The sequence below is a fragment of the Temnothorax longispinosus genome, chromosome 9, assembly GCF_030848805.1.
Source record: "Temnothorax longispinosus isolate EJ_2023e chromosome 9, Tlon_JGU_v1, whole genome shotgun sequence".
NCBI lineage: Eukaryota > Metazoa > Arthropoda > Insecta > Hymenoptera > Formicidae > Temnothorax > Temnothorax longispinosus.
In genome coordinates, this window is record NC_092366.1 from 14,395,995 (window position 1) to 14,421,363 (window position 25,369).

Here is a 25,369-nt window from a genome sequence, read left to right on the forward strand (position 1 = left end):
TGTCCGTATACCTCACGCTGTACGTTATATCTCGTTACGGTAATATTAGCGGCAACGCGATCGCAAGAACTCGGTGGCGTGCACGCCCTTCTTACGTCTTCTTCATTGGAGAGGATTTCCCTCGTCGCTGTTGAAAACTGCTGAAAACCAATTATCATTAATTCAAAAAATGTCGTTATACAAAGCAATATTGCGTTTTTCCGCCCGAATAGGTATCAAGTTAACGTTTCGACTTACTTAGTCTTCTTCAGAACGCAATGAGAACAAATATAATAAAATTACATGTAAAAAAATTAAAAAGATGAATAGATGTAAAAAATAAATCAGAAATTGAATAGTAATCTCGTAATAATAAGATTTGATAGAGAAACTATATACTGTCTCATTTTTCGATTATTAAACTTTTGAACTTGAGTCCGACCATGAACCATAGTTTTTTCATCCATGCGATTGTTGTTCCGTTTATGTATTATTGTATTTAACCATTTTATTATGAGATTATTATACTATTTTTTATTTATTTATGACATCTATTCATCTTTTTAATTTTTTACATGTAATTTTATCAGATTTGTTCTTATTAGGTTCTGAAGAAGCCTAAGTAAACGTTAACTTAATATCTATTGTTTCTAATAAATCAGTTTTTATTTAAATTAACATATCCTTTGTCGTTGCTCAAAAATTGGCCGTTTGACTTTCACACTTTGATAAAATAATTATATTATATTTTTATATCATATTATATTTTATATGTTACATTATACTTTTAAATAATTTTTTAATTAAAATATTTTCCTCACGCGTTATTTTTATACAGATTTATATCTGCCTGCAGCAGAATTCTTCAGATTGACAATTATTATATTACTACTAATGACGGTTCGTGTACGATTTATATAGCTTTTAACATCACAAAGGCGAAGTTCTGTAAAAAAAAAAACGTTTGATGGAAAGTGTATTTTGAACGAAGATCCATCCATTCGCGTTGTGCCGTCTTCGCGCGACATCCGTCTTTTACAAATAAATGCAGATTTCCGTTATCCTTTTATCTTATTGGACACCAAGCCGGGTTTTAGCTATCGCCACTCTGTAATCATCCGCTTCCTCGTTTCTTCCTCGCTTCGCGGACGCGCGGCCGCGGCGTTCTCCTACTCTTCGGGTCATTTCGATTCCTCCACCGCATGTCCTCTTGCCACCTCTTCATCTTCGCTCCTACCGTCCTGACGACAAGGCTGTTCAGTCGTTATACGACCTTCTTCCAGGGTTACCAGTCAGGGGTTTCCTGCCAGTTTCCCGCGGCTCTGATTTTTTTGTCCTCGACGCGCACCGATTGCGTTCGCAGAAGAAACGTTTTTCCGTCGTCGGGGACTAGCACGAAACTGTTATACGCGATTACTGACATTCGGATTAAATGTGTTACATGGAAAATCGTGTGTGGATGGATCAGTAAATAATCGCAAGAGCACCAGGAATCGCGTGGAGCCGAAGGGAGGCCTCGATCTGTCGGCGCGTCACTGTTTCTCCACATAATCGAGGTATAACAGAATGCTTGTTTTGCAAAAAATTATTCGTCATATTTACACAATTAATAATAAAACGCTTTTCGATGCGATGTGTTCGGTAAGTTCGTCAGGTGGCTAGGTCCAACGATTGAATTCAACGCGAAACTATTAGAACCTGTAATTAATTATAATATGTTGACAAATAATTGATGTGACAATTCTCTGTCTGGATTAAAATTAAAATCCTTAAGGGTCATCGGATTGCATAAGTATGGAACAGCGAGATCTATCATTTAAGAAAAAGAAGGTACCAATTGGCATCCTCGAGATTTGCACGAACGTTATTATACATCCTTCGCGAACAAGCCAGAGAGGATGCAGCATCCCAATCCAGGGCAAAATGATTGCGCGCGTAAAACCGTGATTCGCCATCAAGCACACCGCGTGCGAAATTGAAATTACACAATTCGGGGGCAGGATCCCCCCTGAAGCGGGGAACAAAGTGGGTCATACTGACCAACATCACCTGGCCGCGTCCCATTCACCGTGTCAGGAAATACCGAGACACCGGGTCACGACCACGGACGTTACGGCCCGTGTTATGAATGGTGAGCGGCGTTAGACGATTTTAACGGGCGAATATACATGTCACCGCGCAACGTTATTCGACCTGGATATTAAAGTCAGATATAGGATTATCAAAGCCGTAGGACAACTCGGAGGAAACGTTAAAACAGATCCGTGCGGGAAGCGTGTAGAAAGACAAAAGAAAGAGACGATGCCGGAAGACGTGGAGGAGAGAGGCTTGCTGAAAACCCGTTATACATTGAAACGGAATTCCACTTGACGTAATATAGTCTATACGTTACAAGGAATTTATCGGAATTTCTAGGTTGCGAATTTGCATTTATCCCGAAGACAGATCCTCTCAAAAACTGCGCGTACATATTGTTATCTATTTATGCCACTCACGATCGGCTTCGGTCGAACGGAACTTGTTTGGAGTAACGGCCTTACATTTATAATTAGTATCTCATTTGGCATGCTACGTTACAGCGTAAGATGACGCGTTTACAGTAATATTTCCGGAATTATCACAACGTATCTGATAAGCTTATCTAATTGTGATCTTGCATAGATAGACGTGTATGTGCGTTACAAATAGATTTAATTATGCCGCTATGTTTAATTTTACTGGATGTGGGTCATATGTTGCCTTCTTTTTAATGCATTTCTTTCGCTGTGCAAAACGCGACACCCGCATTTGAAATTGAGATAAGAACTATCACGTAAATACTGGAACAAATGCAGAATGCTGGTGTGAGAAAAAGAATTCATGAAAAGGAAAGCCAAATATTGCATTGTACAGATTGCATTGTAAACTATTTTTGTACCTTAGACGTAAAGAATGGTATCTTCATTATTATGAATTTAGAGAAAACAGAGTTCAAAGTAGAGTATTAAATAGGGAAGTGGTGTATTTTTTCTAGATATAAAATAAAAGCATCAAATTGATTTATTGAGTTTTTAATAAAGTAATTTAACTGACATGTTTAATAGTATAACACGCTGTACCAAAATTAAGGCACGCTGTGAACATTTTCAATATGACTTTTTCTAAACATTCTGTTCTAAACATCTTAGGAACTGTAATAATAGACATAAGACTCTTTATCATTATACAATTCAAGCTCCTGTTATATTAAAAAATTTTATTTTTTAATAAGTATTAATCCGTTTTTACAAAAAATGAAGATACGATTCTTTACCTCTAAGATACAGATTTATGATGCCCCTGGATTGATCATAAGCGATAATTTCCAGGCATCATATGTGAGAGATGCGGAGACGCCTATGGACATTCCTCGCCCTTCTGGCATGCGTGTCGGGCGAGTATCTAATGGGCGGTCATCTGGATAACAATGCCGGATCAAAGAGCCGATCCGGCAAGCTCGAGAGCTCCTCCACGTCGAGACGGAAGATACGTCTGGACGACCTTGACCTGGATCTCGTCGCGGCGGAGAGCACCGTTGCCACTGCCGCTGGCGATCCCGCTGAGGCCTCAACCGGCGACGACGGGGACGCTCCACGTTACCATATCCCGTATCCTTTCGCCTTCAACGGCGGCAAGCCGTTCTCCCTGGAGAAGGACCCGATAACCGGTAAGATCGACTTTGCGAAAGCACCGCCTGTTAAAGCTCTCAACTATACCGGTCGTTATCGCGAGCGAGGGGATAAAGAGAGTGAAGACGGCGATGACTACGGAGACGAGAATGAGAGCGGCGAGGAGAACGCGGGACAGGAAAGAATAAGGAGCAAGGACGGCCACGACGTCAGGCCGAACGAGATCAACACGCATACGCCTAACTTTCACGACTTCCTGAACCTGCCCGTCCATTATTCCTCGGACAAATACGGGAACGATAAGTACCCGTTGATCTCGAGCTCGTACGCGAATACGAAGGTGCAGAGTGGCGCCAACAGCTACAGCACGTACAATCACAGGCCTCATCATCCGGAGAGCGATATGTACGTGCTTCCCGTCAAGAGCCCGTACCCGCCGGTAACGAAAACGAGCACGTACAGAACGACGATTGTCGACGATCTTAAAGCGAAGTGGACGAGCACCACGAGCCGTCCGTTAACGACTACGACTTCCGCGCCGCCGATCACGACGAATTCGTCGCGCATCGTGCTTTCTACCTCAACCAAGGCACCCGCTGTAACCACGCGGAAGCCGTCCAGTACCCCGGTCACGTTTCACCCGATCGACCGTACGGAGACGGAAAACGAGAAGAATCTTCTGCCGATAGAGAAGCTGCACGCTACCAGCCACGCGGGATCTCATCGAAATCGAAGCGACGTTCCGGCGCGGCCTGCGAGCGACGGGGCGACGGAGAAGACGCCGGTCGTCACTCGTTACAAGGACCAACCGAATCTCAACAATCTCGTGCTGTCCCACGCGAGACCCGAGACGAGACCGTCGCCGCAAAACGAAGAATATAAAGATTCTTATGACGCTTACGAGTCGGACGGTGAGGGCGACGGTGACGGCGAGGAGAACGATTACTTTTTATTCGGCGATTTCTTAAAGGAGGATGTTACGTCGGCACCGTCTACGACCACTTCCAGGACAACGACGGCTGCGAGCACCACCACGACGGTTACGGCGTCGTCAGCGGAAACCACGACGTCGACAGTCGCGCCTTCACGACCCGTATCTTCGACGCTGCCCACGTCGTCTCAAGAAGACGTGCCCGCGAACAAACCGTTGCAATTTCCAACAATGTCGCAACACCCTTCGTCTTTGAACAACGACAGAAGACAGGGCGTTACGGAGCGTTACGACAGTCACGGATATAGACCGAACCCGGTAATCAAGGAACCAGACTGGATAGGACCGGGAGTTGCGGTGGAGAGCACGAGTAATATCGTGATACCACCGGATCAGGATACCGTGTCCTTCGTCCTAGGAAATCGCCAGAACGTCGACGGCGGTTATTACTCGGTCGGGACAGCCGTTGGGGAGAATCCTTACGGCTCGTCCGAGACCGACGCTCTGTTCTGGCCGCTCCGCAACGATCCACACGAGCCCACGAAGGAAGTGAAACACGAGCATTTGCCGGTTTCCGTTACCGAATCGAATCTCGATCGCGTTACGCAGAAGTGGCCGCCCAATTCCAGCCCTCTGAAGAACAGCAACGAGCAGCTCGACCTGACGAGACCTCAGAGTCCCCTTGTCGCTGCCACAAGCACGGTAGTTCACGATACGAAGAATCTAAACAAGGAAAAGGATGCCGGCTATATCATTTTTCCAGATGACGAAACGAAGAAGAACGTATTGACGGAAGAGCACGTCGTGATCATAAACGAGGCTGACGGCAGCATTCACGAATTGCCACCCAAGACGACGTTGACGGCGACGAATAAAACGAGGCTCAACGCCACCCAAGACGACGTCGTCGGAGATCTGCCGCAACTCGCCGAGGACCTGGTGCCGCCCGCGGAAAGTCCTAGACCGCCGTCCTATTACTATCATCATCAGCACGATACGTCGAGGCCGAATCACTCGAGGCCGCCCGTATCGAGATTACCCTTGCCGCCGCGTATCAAGCCACCCTCGGGGTTGCCGGTGTCCCCGTTAGACGCGGGAATAAGGAAACGTCCGTACTCGCCGGACACGAAGCTGCCCAACATCCTGCCGCAGTTCCGTCCTAATGCGAAAGCGTCGCACGGTCATCGCGGGCCGGATATAATAGGGACGATGCCAGCCGGGCAAGGCATGTCCACGAGAATCAGACAACCGTTGCCGGCTCATCCGTCGCGGAGGCCTCTGCCGCCGCCGCCACCCTCGTACCTTCAGCGCCTGAATCCACCGCCGCCGCCGATCCACGCGGTCAGACTGGCCTTCACGCCGACCTCAAAAGTGGACAGCGTAGTCCTACCTCACGAGACGGAACCGACGATACGAAGGCTCCGTCCCCCGTCCGGGGTACCGTTCGTATCGCGGGGCGGCCCGGAGGAGAACGCGCCATCGAACAGATTGCTCGCTCCCGGCAACGGTGACGGCGAGGGCGGCGAAAACAGGAAGGAGGATCGCGGCAAAAGTGAAGTCGTGGACGAACGCGAGGTCGAAGGCGGGGAAAGATATCCAGAGGAACCGCCGATGACCCCGCCGAGACCGCCGCTGTTCCCGAAGCGCAGAACGGCGGATCCGCCGCGCGTCGCGACCTTGCAGATGATACAGCATCACGGCGAATTCAGCGATGAGGGTGACGAGGGTGACGAGGCGCAACCCGTGCTGACGCACGAAGCGGAGCGCAGAAAATCGGATAATCATGATCCATCGGAAATACCGGAGCAACCTGTGTACGTCGTGTATCCGGTCAACACCGCGGTCAACATACATCCGGACGATTCTAACGAGAAGGACGGCAGCGTCGTCGTGGGTACGCGGGGCCCTCAGCGACCGCTACCACCCGACACGCTGCTTCAGAACGAACCGGACGACACGCACAGCGTCTACAACGGCAGACCGATCGCCCTGGACTTTCCGTATCCGCTAGAACGACCCGATCTGTCGTCCGTCTTTCCCGTCGGCGTGAAGGAGACGCCCGTGCTGATACCCAACGAGCAGCGGCAGCAACAGCAGCAGCAGCAAGCTTCCGCTGCCATCGCGAACGAGCGGGAGAACGAGAAGAACGACGCGGTGAACGTAATCCCGTACTTGCAGGACTTCCTGCCGTATCGAAAGAAGAACGAGGCAGCGATCTCCGTGACGTTGCATCGCACGGCGTCGATCGCGACGTCGTCGTCGTCGTCGAGCTCGACGTCAGCCGCGTCGACGTCGACCTCGACGCCGATCGCTTATGTTTACACGCCGACGCACGCACCGTATCCGGCACATCGTCTCGACGAGATTCTCGATGACGACGACGCTGCCGCAAACGTCGACGCGAAGCAGACGGTGCTACTGCCTTCGCAACAGCCGTCCAGCTCTTCCAGCTCGGCACCGGCGCCGCAAAACTTCATGGCTCCTTTCGTCGCCAGTATAAGCGCCGAGACGCCGAGCAAGAATGGCTGGAGCGTCGTCGAGCCACCCGCGGCAGCGGAGAGGAAGTCGGACAGCGACGGCGACGAGGCGAAATCTGCCGACTCGGAGAACGATACGCAGACCGAGAGGAACGAGTTCGACCCCGATAATTTTAAGCCGCAGCTCTTCGGTGGTTTCAAGCCGCTCTACGAATTTCCTACGGAGGATGTGGAGCGTCACGACGTCGCTGATGCGGACACCGAGATAAACATGCCCAGGCACGCCAAGGAATTGCTGCCTGTACCTGATAAAGGATAAACTTGTAAAAGACACCCGGACACTTTGCTTCTTTTCTCTTGAGTCTTGCTCTCGGACATTTCGCTCTTACTTATTACTACTCTTCTCGCGTATATGTAAACGAAAACGTAATATGTAGACGAAAGCGAAAACGAAACGTACGCGCGTAGCAAAGAGAATGAAGAGCGAATGTCTCTGCGCGCTGCTCGATGAAAAGATGCTTCGTAGTATCGTAGTAGAGCCAACTCGAACGGTAGAAGACTGTACCTACTCCATTTTCACTCCGCTTATAATGTATTATTAATATGTAAGAACGTCGCGATATAAAATAATATTTAATTTATTGCAATTAAATGACTAGCATTTGTTAATATCTGTCTTGTAGCAGCGTTAACATTAGTAGTCAAGTATTGAAATATGTAGAAAATATTGATGCACGTATCGCTAAGGATGAACGTATCGAAAGTATCAAAACGTTGAATAAAAATAACAATAAATATTAATAATATTAATATAAGTTTTTCACGAGCAATACTTTTGTAATGTGTTTTGTGCAATTGTGTATTATATTCATTAGGTATTCCCATTGAAAAAATCCAAAAATTAAACTTTGTACTTCACCGTAATTTCTTACTTATATTTATATTATTATATCGCGAAATTTTGTAATACTTTTGGTCAAATCATATTATATTATATATTTACTATTTTTTTATGTAAAGATATTTCTCATGCAAACGTATGAAAGATTAAATTATCTGAAAATTATTCAGAATTTTTTAAAAGGAAAGGAGATAGGAAAAATTAATTTTTGGCATTTTTTCTCTTATGATCTTTTCTATTGTATACTTCATCATACAGTCTTATATAAGTCTTATATAAAATTTTTACTTAAATGCATACTTTTAGATTAGAAGTTCTTGCACCACACGTCTTACCCAAACAGTCGTAGGTCAAGCTTGAGAACAACGTCACCGCTTTCGACTTCATGCAAGTTGATCCTTTTCTGAATTGGCCCACAAGAATTTTTACTGTCTCTCATTATATCGGCCACTCTGATCTCAGCGCGACCAAGGAACTCTGCATTAACAACAATATCGCGGACATTAAAAAAGTTACAATTAAGCGATTAGAAGATTAATTATTAATCTCGTGTAAAATATTGTACTCATAAAATTATTCAATTTCCATAATGAAGATTGTACCAAAGACTTACCATCAGGACTATAGTATCCTTTGTCGAACACAGTGATGCAAAGAGTATCCTCGAGCAGATCTTTTACTTGGAATTGCATTGAAGCATCCCACAAAGGGCAATCACTTCCGGATACGACACCCGTTCTTTCTTCTTGAGAACCCATGGACACTTTGCAGAATGCATTACACTTCCCTAGAAAAGAAAAAACGCTTGTATATGCATATAAGTAGTCTATCATCATAAACAACAATTCTAACGTACAAAAATATATTTTTTTTTCCTTTCAAGCGTTAGTAACTTTGCTTTTGTGCAACAATTGCATAGTCTTCAAAAGTTCTCCCAAACATAGTACTTACCCTTGTCCACAGATTTTTCAGCTAAACTTAAGTCCTCCCAAACATAGTATACTTACCCTTGTCCACAGATTTTTCAACTTAAAAGCTTAATCTTCCTTGTTGTAAAATTGATATATTTTAATAATTGTTTCTCATAGTTAATATCCCTTTTGAAATAACTTTTTGTCATGCAATTACGCTCTCTTCCAATTTTTTTATTCGCCAAAGCACTTAATTTTAAATTAATATATCGTGTGAAGAACATTATTGTCTTTTATAATTAAGTCGTACCAGAGACATATGAATAACGAGTTTAACTTACAGCATGGAAAATAATCGAAATAGAGAAGGAAACTGTGCAGTAGAAACACGTGAAAATTATCAAAATCAGCAAGTGCAATAAAAATCAATCAAACGAGTCACCATTCCACATGAAATACAACTACAGTTGTTTAGAACTGTTTTATAAAATACAGGATCTCGATACTTTACCTTTCCTGCCAATGGCAAGATTTTCAGCCTCGACAACTGCTAGCACCAGTCTACCTTGTGGAAGTCTCCTGCGAACTACAACACCATGGCAGGTTTCTGTTAATAGTAAAGCGTGGCATGCAATTGTAATCTTAGAACTGATACAAATGTTTTCTGGCTTGATTTTTCACTAACGCACACATGTTTCTCGTCCGATAGACACAAAATTACTATACACACTGTTTTGACACAACCTTGAAATTGCAGAAGCATTAAGCATAAAGCGTTAAAAAGCATATCAAGCTACACTGAGAAAGACAAGGTGCAATAACAAGCAACCTAAACCATTGAATCCTTACCGGATGGAGCTTTTAAGTTGAAACCTTCGAGCACAGTGACGAGAATTCTGCCGCACGCTCCAAATTTCGCCTGTTCTGTTCACCCACATAAAGTGAGTAGTTATTATTGAATATTGAATTTATTAAATAGCTCAATTATTTATGCAAACGTACAAGCTCGACGTCAATGTGTATGGGTATGTACTAATAATGTACAAACATTATATGCTTATAAATCGCGTCGGAAAGCAATTTACAGAAGTACGAATACACGATGTTCGATAGGTTCAATGCCTGATTAATTATCGTAATGGTTACTCACTTGACCGCTGTCTTTGCAGGCAATTCTGCTCATTCTCCAGAAACTTTTTGCGTGCTTCCACAATTCGTTTCGACCACATTAAACATTCATTCGCAGACGATGCTAATAATATTATCGGCTTCTTTTGATCTTTCAGTCTTATTGTTAAAGTTCTCAAAGAATTGTCCGCTGCATCACTTCCGCTCAGGCTACTGGTTCCATCGCTTTCTCCAGACAAAGACAATTCATTGAGAAATATTGGCTACGAAAGAAAAAAGTCAACTTTTTGATAACGGCATTGTAATCATGAGAAACTATTTGACTTATAAAAATATTCCTCTCTAAAGTTCGAATACATACTTTTCTGTACATCTTGAACTTCTGATGCTCGTTACGTTCGAACGAAAATTGTTGACAATTTAAGGAAAATTTCAATGGTTGAACGAACAGTAGAAAGTCATTCGTGAGGAAGCTGACGAGCTCTTTACCACTTTTTGACTGTAACAAAACAGCAGTAGAATCATGTGGCACACAGGTCTGGAGAATCCCTGAAGAGATAGTTACCTTATGAAGTATACCGAAATGTAACAGTTTTCGCAGTCCTACGGAATTCGTCATGGAATTAAAGACAAGCTGCTCTTCAAGGCCGTCACATATAACATGAGTTTGCAGCCATTCCAATCTGTCAGAATTTTCTTTTTCCCCAATGCTTTCGTTTACCTACGTGATGTACAATATTAGATAACACAAATCCGTAAATTATTCTATTCTCCTGTGTACTAAGATATATTACGATATATATAAGCCTAGTTTACACTGTGATTACTTGATACGCGTATTAAATAGTAAATATAACTAGTAAATTAGTTTAATTATTGGCTGATCAGCTCAAATATACTATTTGATACGCGTATCAAGAGATCGGTGTAAACTAGGCCTATGTTACTTTGCTTTATATACCGATATTATTTTTACCTGAGTACAAAACTCCGTGGCTTTGGCCAGTGCTTCTTGCAGATACTGTCTATCAGGATGATCGACTGGCGTGTAATCTAAAATCTATAATTACCATATTACATATATTACGGCATATGCGACTACAATTATCTGCAGATAAAAGCGAATACCTTCTTGATGATGAGCGGATACCTCGTTATCCTTTGCATCGGCTTAATTAAAAACGAGCTTAGTGGCATCCCCTTCGTCCGCGGATCTTGCTGACATACCTGCGCGACCTTAACGAATTCCGGCGAAGTTTCCGTCAAACGCTGCATATACGTCGCAGCGGGTAATTGGCTGCTGCAAAATCTTATATAAGGTGACATCCTAGGTATCTGTGCAAAATACATAAATTGTATGTAGACAGATTTCAATAACCAAGATGTTTCTGTGTCGCACATTTAAAATTGCACTTACATTTTCACATAATACATCGCCGATCATTCGTATTACGCCGTTATAGCTGTTATCCCTTCGTATCCTCAAAGTCCTGCAAGAAATTCACTCGTGTTTCTTCAGTGATTTTGACATCGATAGAAAGTATACTCTGTCATAATATACTAATGAATTCTGGTTACCTCAAGAAGTTATCGTTACATGCGATAATATCTCTCGTATTGATAAATATCCTCTCTATCTCATCGATACTTAGGACTAAACTTTCGATTAACGGTTTCTCAAACACCTAAAATGTGCAATATACTTATATAAATATATCTGTCATACCAGATTCCCCGAATCTCCTTTCATTTTCATCGATCTTCTAATCAATTTGGAGTCGCGCGTTTTCTTTAGTCGTCTTTCATCTCTTGAATACATGCGTGACGTTAAGATTCGAATTAAAATCTTTTTGAAGCTTAAAATTTAAAAATAAGATTTCGTTGTGCATATGTGATTGGCAATATCTAATTTCCAAAGTCACTTATTTGCACTAATAAAGGAATAACTTTTCAACAGACGCCACTTCTCGGCGGGAAAGTACTCCAAATTGACATAAAGAATCCTTGGATGAAAGGAGAGAGAACCATACGTCATTCTAGACTAGAATTCAAAGAAGAAAACGAAAAGGAATACCTCATGTACTAATCTCATGTCTTCTATGTAAGCTTGCTCAGTCACGATTAGCTCTTTAATGTGTTCCTGGCGTTTTCTCTCCATGGAATCGTGACATATCGTTGTATCGAGCATCAATTCATTCGCTACACATAAAATATATACAAAAAAGATGTTTCTTCCGCGTAAAATCGTCATTAAATGTTCTTTTTAACTTGTATTATCTAAAGCGGGAACACTGATTCTCATTCTCAGAAATAATAAACGTAATATTTTGATAAAAGTATTTCGTATCCCATTGGAAGTACATTGCGAAAAAGAGAGAAAATATATGTTGAGACAATGTCGATAAAAAAATGCATTATGAGCAATAATACCGAGTAAAACACGATTCGCAAAAATAATTTTACAACAGACAGATATTTTATTTCGATCAGCGGTGAGATGCGAACGTATCCGTGTATGCACATATGGATATGTTTACATATGTATAAGAACATCGGCGTACATATGTGTGTGGAAACACAATATAATATTTCTATATATATATATATATATATATATATATATGTATATAAAGTGTGAACAAGATTCGTATAGTCACACAGAATTGTTCATACTCTCTTACAACATTCTCCACTACACGCCAGATTACACCGTATCCTATTGTGAGACTTCAGATGAGGTTCGATATTAGAATAAACAAACAACTTGCAAATAGTAACAATCTTAGGAGTATAACGCACTACACGGCTACATCGACTAAGGGTAACCAGTTGCACAACTTGCTTTAGACAATCCCGCCGCGTCACCATCTGAATAACGTTACGCTGGACTGGTTGTCTGGAATACCTAATTATTAAGCACACAATTATTGCCACTGTGACATAACGTATTTACTCGCTTCTGTCGTGGAGGATTACATAGAACGCGTAAAAGTTCTCGCAATAGCAATAAATAAATACGTTGTGCGCTTGATTTCTCGCCGAATTAGCTGTATCATCTTCGTTTTTCTAAACGACCTTATGATTGGAGCCTCAAGGGAGTCTCTAAGGAAGCCAAGACCGATCATACTTTTGCGAACATTCGTAAAAATGTTCATCGAACGTTAAATTGTCAATGTTGTATCAAAGCTTCATAATTGCGTGTACGCTGAACTCGGTGCAAAATGTAGGCTCTAATAGGGTTCTCAAGGATCTTCTTTTTTCTTTTCTCGGAAACAATAAACATTTGAATATATCTTTTAATATAATAAATTCTTTGTAACGAAGCACTGTATGTTAACGGGATAATAGTACAATACATTACACGAATAAAGACGTTGACTGTCGATTACGATCCAGGAAATGAACAGTCAGTCGATTAACACACATATAGGAATGCGATTCGATGAAAAAACTGATTTACAATAACATTACTCACTGAATCACGTGGTCAACACTATCGTTTACTTATAGCTCATTATTAGTGATCCTCGGCAATTATTGTTCACGTACGAGTGCTAATTTATTTAGGCTCTATCGTAAAAGGCTGTGAAGAAGGAGCACATTACCCTTAATCTCTTTAGTTATTTACAGCAAATAAAGTACTCGTTACTCGTGCGAGATAGAAGCACTAAAAATTGAACAATTATTGGAAATTATGCCGAATCTACAATGAGCAATTAAGTCGTGTATCGCTTTGCTTTACTTGACTTCTCTTCCCGTGAAATTTCTATGCGAATAAACAGAATACCTTTGCACAATTCGCTAATTTCTTTCACTAGACGTAAGAAGCCGCGCGCAATGTCAGGCGTCGAATGAAACTGTGTACACTTTTGGGACATTTCTGGGCTCCTTCTCCTCTTATATCGCTTTCGATCGTCGCAGCTAATCACCGGCTGCTCAATCGTGAGATCGTCACACATTTTCTAGGCCTCAGGGTGAGACAACGCCGTGATTTCTAACGGCCCGCGATGCGTACCATATAGTAATGTTGACAAAAGACAAAACGTAACGCAACTATCGTTGCTTTTCTAACGACTATTTCTATTTCACACAACTGTGATCAACGCAGGTATTACACTACAGACGAAGGAAATAACAGAAACACAGTGATGAACCTTAACTTCTAAGGGACGATCGAATTAAATACTCGAAATTTTGATCGACCACCAAAATGTTCCGAAGCAAGAAGAGACAAGGACGCTATCCTAAAAACTTGCTTCTTCCTTTTTCGAAAAGCATTTTTCACTTACACAATTTGATATATTTTTATAGACCAAGTTCCTTAAAATAAACCTCTTAAACGTAAAATCGAGCTGAACATACGTTAATCCGCACATGAACGTGGACATCATCACGGGATGCAGTATGCATCCAACATGAACTTAACAAATCACTTAAACATTAAGTAACAATAGTATTCGTACCATGACGTAATGTTAAATATTTCTAACGTGAATAAGCTAAGAATTTAATATTATTGTTTCTTAATTGTACGTCAGCATAGATAGAGAACTGAGGTAGACCTTTGGTGTTGGTGCAGATCAGGTGGTCGTAACACTAATGAAACGATTGGACTTGGTACATGCGCGCATTATTTTTATGCAACGAACATAGTATTCGGATGGAAATTCGTTTGAAGATGTAAAACGGTTAAAAGCTAAAATGTCGTGACCCATGTTAACAATTCGAATGATAACATTAATGAAAGAATGAGTGCAACCCCGCACCAGAGGGAAAGGCTTGTATAATATGTATAGGTAGAGGCTATATTTATAGAGACGAAGAGCCAACCCTGAGTCTTTCTCCCTGCCCTTCTCATATTAATTTTTTCTTTTTCGATTTACCCCCCCCCCTCTCTCTCTCTCTCGCACAAACACGCACACACATACACTCCTTTCCCTTCTTATTCCCCTTTCTCTGTCTTTCTTTGCTCACTTTTTTGCTTTTCTTTCTTTTTTTCATGCACAGTGTCTCCAACGATGAGACTTCTGTTGTCGTAGCACGCCGTGCCGAATGTAGGAGCTGCTATTGTTCTTATTACACTTCAGGTGCTTTTAATTTAAACCAGCAATGCTGTTCTGCTGCTCGGCTACCCTTTATGCTGCGTGTTAAGCAAAAGCGAAAGATATAATTAATAAAAAGGAGATTACAAAATGCGCGAATTATAGACTAAGAATAAAAAAAACTGAGGCAGCTGTTCTCTTCAAAGCATCTCTTCTAATTTTAACATATTAAAATTGTCGTTCGAGAGAATCATAGAAGCATAGAATTATACAAAGTGTTTTGCTAAATAAAAATTCCTATTTCTTTCTTATAAGGCTTTCCGGATTAAAAAATTTGCAATTAAACGCACAAAAAAAACAGCGAATTCGAAATTTATTAAACGAACAAGAATTCTATTCAGAAAACGTTCTTGTCAGTTTTGTTCTATTTGGGAAAATATAACAGCCACTGTAGGATCTTTAAAGACCGCGTTCATACAGATTAATTACAATCTACAATAATCTACATATTATATACGAGTAATAAAATCGCAGGTTACATCTATCACAATTGTTAACTGTTAATTGTTAATCGTAATATCAAGGAAACGGCTACCTCTGACGGAGAGACGGACGGACGAACGAATGGGTAGACATGCAAGGCAGACACGCAAGCTGTTTCGTAAACTGAGAATAATCTGTCGCATCCGTTTCTATTTCTATTTCTAATGTAATGTCAACCACAGGCGATAAGTGTGTGAACGATCTCTTTATGCTTTTGATATACCAATAACCAGTGCCATACACAACGCATATGCATTAGAAGAATGAGAATAATGTCAATTATTAAAAAGTGCAAGCGGGCTTTGTTTGAGGACAACCAAACGCATCACTTTTACACAAATACTTACATTACAAAAAAAAAGAGCTTTCCAATGATATCATTAACTCAGACAAGGTATATAACTGATGGAGAAAATATATTCTTCGATATATTAATCTACATTGAGCTTATAAAAAATGCTTTCTCTTTCTCTCTGCTAACGCTCCATTTACAACAATATATATTAATCTAGAAGATGCAGGAAATACGCTACATACTTTCAACTTTACTGTCTTACAAGCTATTAACTTATAATATAATGCTAACATTAAGTATATTTGATAATAATTGCAATAGCACGCTCCATCTTTACTTATTCTACGAGTTATAAAATGATGAAGTACAGAATAAGTGAAGGTAAAGCCTAACTATAATAAAATAATATAATAATAACATAATAATAATAATAACTATGATGACAACGATGGTGGTGTTGATGATGATAGAAATAATAATGGCAATAGTGTTGATAATGAAAACAACAACAACAATGATAAAAGATACAATAAATAAATAGTCGTTTTAATTGGAACTTGTTACACCTGACGATCGTCCGCCTATCTGTAGCCAGAAGTTATATATTTTGCATTTTTATAATTTTTATTTTATAATCTATTAGTTGGTTCAATCACTCTCTCTAATGTTTATACGCGTGCAGTCAGTACGTGTGGAAATTTAATATAAGTTAGCGTTACATAATTTTCTCTGTTCACACTGTACTTGTGAGGTTAAAAAGCTTAAGGTGATTCTAGGATTAAATTTCGGCAATCACGTACGAAAGGAATACTTACACATAGGTGATACGTAGTTGCTCGGAAAGACGCCGGATACGCCGTTCAATTCGCCTCTCCACCATGATGCTTCTTCCTTAGCGAGTACTGATATAACGTCACCTTTCTCGAAGCTTAATTCATCCTCATTTTGTGCTTGGTAGGGATACAGAGCCATAACACGTTCTATAAAAGAAAACACTTATGCTATAATTTTAGCCCGAGTAGATTGTTCTAAGAATTAGAATTTAATCTAAACATATAAGTATAGTTTTGAAAAAATTGTAAGATAATAAATAAATTGCAGAATTTATTTACCAATATTTGGATCCGTTGGAGAATCTTGATATCCTTGGGAGACAGGTGTACTTCTGTTACTACTACTGGTTAAGGGTTTAACATAAGTTGCTGGGAACCAACCAACTTGCCTCTTTTTACCGCGTGCCTAAATAAACAATGCGCTAGTTATTACTTAACAGTATGATAGTTAAGATAAAAAAGAAATTTGTATTCTTTCTACCTGAAGCTCTCCTTCCCACCAACCGCTGTCAGTCTTTTTACGAATCATTATTAATTGTCCTCTTTGCAAATCTAACTGTTCTGCACTTGTTGCTTGATAGGGCGCAATAACTTGAACAATTTCTGGTTTCCTTCCTCTCTGTGAAAAAAAGATTTTTCTCTTAAGTAAAATTAGCTTTTCGATATATTGAAACAATTCCATATATTGAAAAATAAAAAAAAAGTTTTATATAAAATATAATAACGATAAAAATGGATGTATTAATATGATCAAAAATACCTTATAATACTGCATTATCGGAATGTCGGAAGCACAAAAAAGCAGTAAGCAATTACACTCTTATAATAGAAAAAGGTCAAATTGTGAGTACATTAGAAGTTTTTGCTTTTACCTGCTGAGCGGCCATAGCAGTAAAGTCTGGTAATTCCGCTCTATCCTCAGCAGCTGCTCTTTCATCTTCTAACTGCTCCGCCGTTTTCTCTACCTACGAAATAGAAGCACGCTTTATAGTTTGTCGTATTTAATTGTAATAACACGCTCCTTTACTTATTCTACGAGTTATTAAATTATTGAGTACAGAATAAGTGAAGTAACTACAATAAGGTGTCTTTGTCTTATTGTCCAATATCAATAACGGATAAATGGATTAATAACATTAGCATTTCAACACGTACAGTTAAATGTGAGATACAATTGCAAACGCAATTGCAAACAATTTGAAATAAACAATTACGAATACGCACTTGCGATGCTGCGGTCGCCGGAGTATCAGTTTCACTCTTAGCACCCGCGGTTGCAGCAACATCAGTGGACTGAACGTTAGTAGACAAAGGCGCACCCTAACACACAAACCCGTGTTAGAAACTTTCAAACAAGCTTTGTTAATCCAAAATTTTTGAATTGACAAAAAAAGAAAACAGAAAAAAATAGTTGTCAAAGCAAGCAATTAATTATCTTCAACTTTCGAATAAATTAATAATTAAAAATTAGCCAAGATGAAATGCAAGACATTTCTAATGTACCTGATTGGGAGCGTCGCACTTCTCTACGTAATTAGAAGGAAAGATTCCACTTTTGTTCCCTACACAACCGGTCCACCATTCGCCTTCTTTTTTCGTAACCAATATAACTTCCCCTTGATTAAAATTGAGATCGCCGGTTTCGGTCGAATCGTATCGATAAAGGGCAACGTAATATTCATTGAGACCTTCAACCACGGTGTCTTTACTGCTTGCGATTATTTCTTTCACGTACGACTTGGGGAACCAACCCTTATTTCCAGTGCTGGCTGAACCGTACCACCAGTCGTCCTGAATAAAATAGATGCTTTAGAAAACGTATGTATATATGCGTTATCTTTCATATAATAAATATAATAGTAACCTGCTGCTCAGAAACATTGATAGTTTCTCCTTTTTCAAAAGTAAGATGTTGTTCCATAGTAGGTCGGTAAGGAAACAAAGCGATAGCTTGTATGTTACAACATGTACCTAATCCTAAAGTAGGTATAATAGCCTCTACTATCGGGGCTTCTCCCCCTAATGATCCCGCATCGGATACGTTCTCGGGAACTTCTGCTATTCCTCTGCACAATCACAATAAAAAGGCCAACACTTGGTGATATATGGAATGATACACTCTTGATATTATCATCAAAAATGAAAACAACTAACTCTAACGTTCTCTTCTCTAGACTGTCTTGTTGTATGAAAGTACGTTCGTTGTCCAAATCAACTGTACCAGTATCCACCGGTTCCACATAAGATTCGGGAAACCAACCAGTGTGACCACGAATTTCTCCCGCCATCCATCCTGGTTCAGCATTTTGCACAGGTGGTACCTAATAGCACGTTATATTATATTAACTATTCACTTATTGAATCAATTTTCTTTTTAATAATGGCAATTCTATTGCATTTATTGTATTTACCAATATAATATCACCAGGTTGAAACGATATTTCGTCTTGATTTCGCGCTACGAATTCGTAAAGGGCTCTGTATTTGCGGACGCCCACAACGGCAGCTTCATTTATTGAGCTCTCAGTAGTTTCGTTGACAGGCCAAGCTGTGTCACTAGTGGGTGGCTCTCCCCAACCACTATCTCCCCATGCAGATGTGGCAAAGTCAGCAGCTGAGGCATTGCTACCTGACCGAAGTTCGATTACTTTCTGCTTCTTCTCATCAAAAGTGACATAGAGCTGTTTACAATCTGTCACTAGATTCTTTATTTGGGTCTTAATATCCTCGAGCTGAGCGTTATTATTTTCAATATCGGACATTTTAGAATCAATCTGAAAAATACAAATTAGAAAGTAGAATATTGATATCGCTGAAGTTAAAGTCCATTTATGCAATTGACAAATGTCAGGAGCATACCTGCTGTTGTAAATCTGCTATTTTATCTTTCATCTGCTTAAGAGTAATTTGTTTATTGTCGAAGGCCATTTTAATAGCCTCTTGTCCGGCTGCATCTTGCGCCGCATTAATTTTATTTCTCGCCTCGATACGTGCTTTCTCTTGAGTCAGCGCGAGTAATCTTTGATTTTGTTCCCGAAGTTTATTCTTTAACGCGGCCATTTCTTGTAACTGCGTGTCCCTCGTTGTTCTCATACCATCGATAGTCGTTTTGACACCTGACACTCCTACCCGAGTGTCACAAATCTTTTGTGACAATTCCTTCACTTTGTCGTTCTAAAAAGTCAGGAAAGGCAATATAAGGTTTGCTCATTGAAGTATTATCTGGATCAATTATTTGAAGTATATATCTTTTTAATATACTTACAAGTGTTCCAAGTTCGATGGTCAAGGTCTGATTCCTCGCTTTTAACTTGAGAAGAACGTCCTGCTCTTTTTGCCTCTGCGCTTGCAATTCTTGTGACTTCTGTCGTTCCCACTCCAATTGCCGTTGCCTCTCCATTTCCCTAAATGTCGCGAAGCAGCGCTGCTTTTAAATCCATACAGATACAAATTTATCTAATAATATCGTATAATGAACTTACTTGCGTGCCGCCTCTTTCTGTTCTTGCGCGCGTTTTCGTTGTTCTTCCTTCTCTTGTTCGATTTCCTTTTGCCTCTGCATTTGCTTTTCGATTTCCGCTTGTCTACGCCTCTCCTGCTCTAGTCTGTATCACAAAACAAAGTTTTTTCCTGTGTTACGCTTGATTAATGAGCAGTCCTACTTGCCTTATTTTCTCCTGTTTCTCTGCCTCCTCCCGTTCTTTGCGTTCCCGTTCTTCCTGTTCCTTCCTCTGAATCTCTAACAGCGCTTTACGCCTACGTTCTAATTCCGCTTGACCTTTCTCAAAGTTCTCTTTACGTTTATCTTCGAATGAAGTCTGGAAAAAGACACTTTTTTCTCTTCCGTTTCTTTTTGCGCAAAAAGATATTTTTATATTAGACACGTACCTGTGGCATTCCCGCTAATGGATCAATATTTTCCGTTGCATTTTGAGACAGCGTTAAACTGCTTTGACGTTGCCGTCTAAATGTAGGTGGGATAAGTTCTAGTGGAAGCGGCGTAGGTATAGTCTCGCCGGCTTTAGCGATATCGCAAAGATGCATTGCAAGCACAAATTCTTCGGAGCCTAAACGTCCATCCGAATCCATATCAGATAGAGCCCTGTTGACACACATTTTGGAAATTTATTTTCTGTTCTACAATACGTATAGAGAATGTTGTTTCATATGCTATTTTGTAGTAGTATTTTGTTACTATACCATATTTGAGCGAGTATGGGTTGTGGCAGTTGCGACTGCACCATGATATTTCTTGCTTGAGGCCCAGATAAAAAGCCCGATCTCGTTCTGTCCCAAGTATTAAATAATTGAGTATACTTTAATTTAGTCTGATGCGGCACCGCCCATTCCGTAGACTGCGGAGAGCCAACCGAATGCTGGCTGTGCTGCGAATCCATAGAGCCTATTCTGTCTATACTTGGTGGACGAGCCGTTGTACTCAAAGGTGTATTCGTAGACACTGGCGTTTGTGTAATTGCGCCATTGACTAACGCGCTATTTGCAGTTGTCGAGGACACTAACGGTAACGCTACTGAAGGAGCAACTCCAGTACCTGGAAAAAAAATAATGAAAATTAATATTGTAATAAATGCAAGTACGATCACGAGATATTGTTTTGCATATATATACCAGTATTTATTGATCCAATGGATGGTACCATACTAGGAATGCCAGTCATAGGAGCAACCATACCTGCACTAACCATGCCTAACGGCTGCGTCGGCATTGATTGTGCCATATTAAAGGCAGCCATTGGTATAGGAGTTGTGTTTAAAGGGGCGATTGGTGCCACTGATGGAATACCTAATTAAAAATTAATAAATATATAAAATTAAGTAATTTATGTTTATATTTTAACGCATTCTTATTTTTTTACCTATTCCAGCGGCAGATATAGATGGGGACGAAGAAATGACTGAGGAGCCAACGACGGAAGTCGTAATTTTCATTGGCGAGATTCCCGCAACAGGACTATTTGGAAACGAAGGTGGTGCTGGTTTGGGTGGTGGGCCACCCGTTGCTACCACAAAATTACTCCCTGAAATAATTCCGTGTGATTATTATGTATGTCAGAAAACAGTTGTGTAAATGTCCGATTATTTAAATCCAAGCGACATTCATTATTTCTGTTCGGTAAATTATGACAAATATTTAAAAAAAAGACAAGAACAAGCAAAAGGATTGTGCCAATGCTTTCTTTTTTCATAGCATGTCAATATTAATCGAGCGATATAATGAGATTTACTAGTAATTGTGTTAGCCATAAACAATACATATTGGGTTTTGTGGTAACATACGTTTATTTAAACATACCAATATTTGTGGGTGGTGCAGGTCTTTGTGGGAGACCACCGGTCGTGGTATTAAGGGAAGGTGCGACTCCTTTTTTTTGCCGCGTAAAGTGTAAATTTATTATTAACAATATATAATTGTCGAAAATGAAGAAGTGCAAATATAATTACAAGTACACAAACGGTACATAAATGTAAACCCCTCAGTAGATAATAACTAAAGAGTTATCATCGACAAATAAAAATTTAAATTCTACGATTAGAAAATAATATCACGATCTTTCCATTTACATAATAACATCCAAAGTTGTTAATGCCATCGCTTTTATCTCTATGTTTAAGCATGAGAACTGTCCCGAGTTTGACTTTTTGTTGAACAATATTAAAATGCTATACAATAATCAAGATGCAAATGGATTTGTTTTTTCATGATAAGTAGTATACTTGCTAAAAAATCTATCATCGCAAAGTCCAACACCTACCTACACGTGTAATAAAAAAATAGTAAAAAGTACTAAAAAGATAACAAATTTTTAGTTTAAGCAAAGACTAATATGTACTTTTGAAAGCTTTCGCGGCGACATAAATTTCTGAAACGAGCAACATCAAAAGTATAAGCTGTGCATTTACTTGTATATTAAGGAAAGCATAATTATCTCATAAAATAATATTATAAATAAAACTATGTCAGACATATTTATAAAGACATTCCAAAATTATGTAATATATTTAAAGTGTAGTGTACATACATCAGCGAGAGAAGGAGTTTGATTTACATTATATTATTAACGTAACAATGTTGAGGAATAAAATGGTTTGAAAATGTTTTAAACTAAGAACACTGTCAAGCGATCGAATAGAAGCTTGCTTCAGGAAAAAAAAACAAACTGGCTCATAAAACACAAAACATTCAGTATGATTAACATACCCACAGAAGGTGGCGCGGGTCGAGCGGGTGGCTTAGACGGTATATGAGTTGTGGCATGTGTGCTTGGAGCCACATTCTGTCTATTTTGTTGTAATGCTGTGTAGTATGATGAATTATGAATAACACACAGATAAATTATGTTTGATAATTAATGTTTCGTGGCCAAAATAACAGCGATATATCCAATTTAATTCATGAAAATGACAGATAGGGCTGACAGACATGATATTGTAACAATATATGTTGGATATTAGTGGTACTGTATTTATGTTTGATACATCTGAATGAATCTAATAAGCGACGAATATCTGAGTGAGAAAGAGGAGAATGTACCTCTGGGTGCTTATAGACGCTCTTACAAGTCTCTTATAAATCGAGATCTTCTTTCTGTTAGTTCATGAGATATCACACAAGCATCTAGCTGACAATCATTGATCGAGAGATAGAGGAGAGTGAATAACACGAAAATGAATCAACGTTTAATGATATATACCTATAAGGGTGTTTCCAGCCGTGGGTATCGCGCTTGCCATAGGTTGAGATACCATCGGTTGATGTCCGCTTAAATTTACTAGAGAGCTAACGTTACTTGGAGCGGTGGAACCATTTGACAATCCAGTCAGACTAGCGTCGCCTAAAATGTCTCGTGATGTAACTTCATGTTTCCCGCACAAAACTATTCTATTCACCTACCGATTGAGAAAGACTTTAAACTCTGTATAAGAACGGGTGGCAGTACTTTGGGGATTTCGAAGCCGCGCAGTTTCAAATTGATCAACTTGCACGCGATACTGAACTCATTTACATCCATCTTCCCATCTGCGTCTGTATCCGATAATGCCCTGTAACGTACAAAAAGATTAGGAAAGAATTAGGAAAGCCCTATAAAGGTTTGGGACAATAAACAGCATCCTTAAGGTAGTATCTTTACCATATCTGTCCAAGAATGGCAGGTGGGAGTTGAGATCTGAGAAGGAAACCTTTCGCTTGCTCGCCAGTAACAATTCCATTGATTGGCTTTAACGAGTCAAATTGTTCCTGGTATCTCATTCTTTCTCTAGGCTGGATCACCCAGGGGTCCATACCTGTGCATCAAACACAATATTTAGAACAAGCGTGCCGTAATTTGTAATAAAATCATTCATTTGCGAAAGCACCACGTCTAGCTCTTGTCCAAGTCCGTCTATACTAATAAAAGTTGCCAATGTTACGAGATAAATTATCTGTCTCAATATAGGAAATATCGAGCGTGATAACGTGTACTACAGATGACATAAGCGATAACAAACTGATATTAATAGACGCGCAAAATAGTTAATAGACGACTGACAGCGGGGAATAATAAGCGAGATTCACCTGGTGTCTGGGGGGTGACCATTTTTTGTAGGGGGATCGCTGTTCGCTGCTTCGGTACTCGAGGCGGTATCACGTTAGAACCTCGCGTCTCTCGCGATCGAGCGGTTTGGCGGCGATAGTTCACGCCAAGGTTAGCTTAGGTTAGGTCACGGTGATCGATCCTCACCTCGACGGCCTCGCGCGACGGGATTTATCTGCTAACGAAGAAATCAAGTCAAGGGGGAAACAAAGGCAGCCGATCAGGGATCGAGTTGCGCGATTTCTACTCGCGATCGGGGCAACAATCTCGGTACAACGGCGGAGGATTGTCCGAAATATCGAACGCTGGACCGCGCACGTCGAAAGAAAAAAAATAGGTGATCTTTATCGCGGACATGCGAAGGGCGCTCCCCGAATCAACGAGATCCGCGTGCGTGGCCCATTTCCACGTCGCGAAATGCGAAATCGCTAATCGCGCACCGCCCACCGTTGTGTCGGTCGTTCGCCATCAACGCCCCTCATCGCGCGACCTACGACCCCGCCGTGCCGTGTCGTCTCTCTACCTGGGTGTCGATGGTGTCGATCCACCTGCCTGCACGTCCTCGCGTTAATCCAACTGTCAATCGCGGCGTCCGTATACTCTGCCGCGTGCGCGCGTGCCGAATCGAACAACGGCGAAATCGATCTTCCCGCCCCGCGCGGGAGGGAAAGAGGGACGGGAGAATCTGGATCGCGAGGAGCTGTGTCGCTGTGTGTGTGCCTCTCTCAGCTCGGCGCGATCGAGGGGAGAGCGAGGCGATCCGCGACGAGATGACCACCACTGACCGCCGTCAAACTCACCCAGCTCGCGGTGGCTCGCGGCCGCTTCGTGTGCAACTACTCGCGCACGTCACTTGTCACTTTTCACGAACGCTCGGCCGCGCTCGGGACTGTTCGGCGAGAATCGATATCCCGCCTCCGAGACTGATTCCTGCCTGCGATCCGCGGCGAAGATCGTTTGGTTCCCCGAGAGAGAAAGAGAGAAGTTTGGGCGGCGATAACCCTCTCGAACGACGAGTACGGAATGTTGCCGGAAGCGCGGCTTCAAACGTTGCGAATGAGATTTAATTGCCGCACAGTCGCGAGCGA

At 40.9% G+C, this 25,369-nt stretch overlaps 2 protein-coding genes across 14 annotated transcripts; one reads left to right on the forward strand and one right to left on the reverse strand.

Moving 5' to 3' along the window:
* Dap160 (dynamin associated protein 160) lies at window positions 1–25,237 on the reverse strand. Of its 13 annotated transcripts, none has more exons than XM_071787896.1 (37): window positions 24,805–25,050; window positions 24,263–24,459; window positions 23,838–23,991; window positions 23,600–23,748; window positions 23,400–23,540; window positions 22,907–23,002; window positions 22,001–22,069; window positions 21,564–21,725; window positions 21,317–21,490; window positions 20,888–21,239; window positions 20,576–20,789; window positions 20,354–20,505; window positions 20,170–20,292; window positions 19,953–20,091; window positions 19,547–19,861; window positions 19,099–19,461; window positions 18,842–19,008; window positions 18,552–18,753; window positions 18,191–18,478; window positions 17,912–18,007; window positions 17,560–17,652; window positions 17,169–17,306; window positions 16,967–17,093; window positions 16,670–16,834; window positions 12,049–12,173; window positions 11,553–11,659; window positions 11,392–11,464; window positions 11,103–11,309; window positions 10,951–11,034; window positions 10,540–10,695; window positions 10,336–10,473; window positions 9,997–10,237; window positions 9,696–9,770; window positions 9,358–9,432; window positions 8,549–8,722; window positions 8,271–8,412; window positions 1–137 (listed from the first exon to the last, which is right to left on the reverse strand). In XM_071787896.1, exons 2-37 carry the CDS (start codon window positions 24,282–24,284, stop codon window positions 92–94), a joined length of 5,544 nt encoding a protein of 1,847 aa, XP_071643997.1. In that variant the 5' UTR covers window positions 24,285–24,459; window positions 24,805–25,050; the 3' UTR covers window positions 1–91. The 13 variants fall into 13 exon arrangements, with proteins under 13 accessions (XP_071643997.1, XP_071643995.1, XP_071643996.1 ...); XM_071787894.1 differs by lacking the exon at window positions 24,805–25,050 and adding an exon at window positions 25,082–25,236 and having other exon boundaries at window positions 2–140; window positions 24,263–24,456; XM_071787895.1 differs by lacking the exon at window positions 24,805–25,050 and adding an exon at window positions 25,082–25,236 and having other exon boundaries at window positions 2–140.
* LOC139818882 (uncharacterized) lies at window positions 157–7,656 on the forward strand. Its single transcript, XM_071787906.1, has 2 exons — window positions 157–1,535; window positions 3,327–7,656. Exon 2 carries the CDS (start codon window positions 3,343–3,345, stop codon window positions 7,351–7,353), a length of 4,011 nt encoding a protein of 1,336 aa, XP_071644007.1. The 5' UTR covers window positions 157–1,535; window positions 3,327–3,342; the 3' UTR covers window positions 7,354–7,656.
* Window positions 25,238–25,369: the final 132 nt, after the last annotated feature.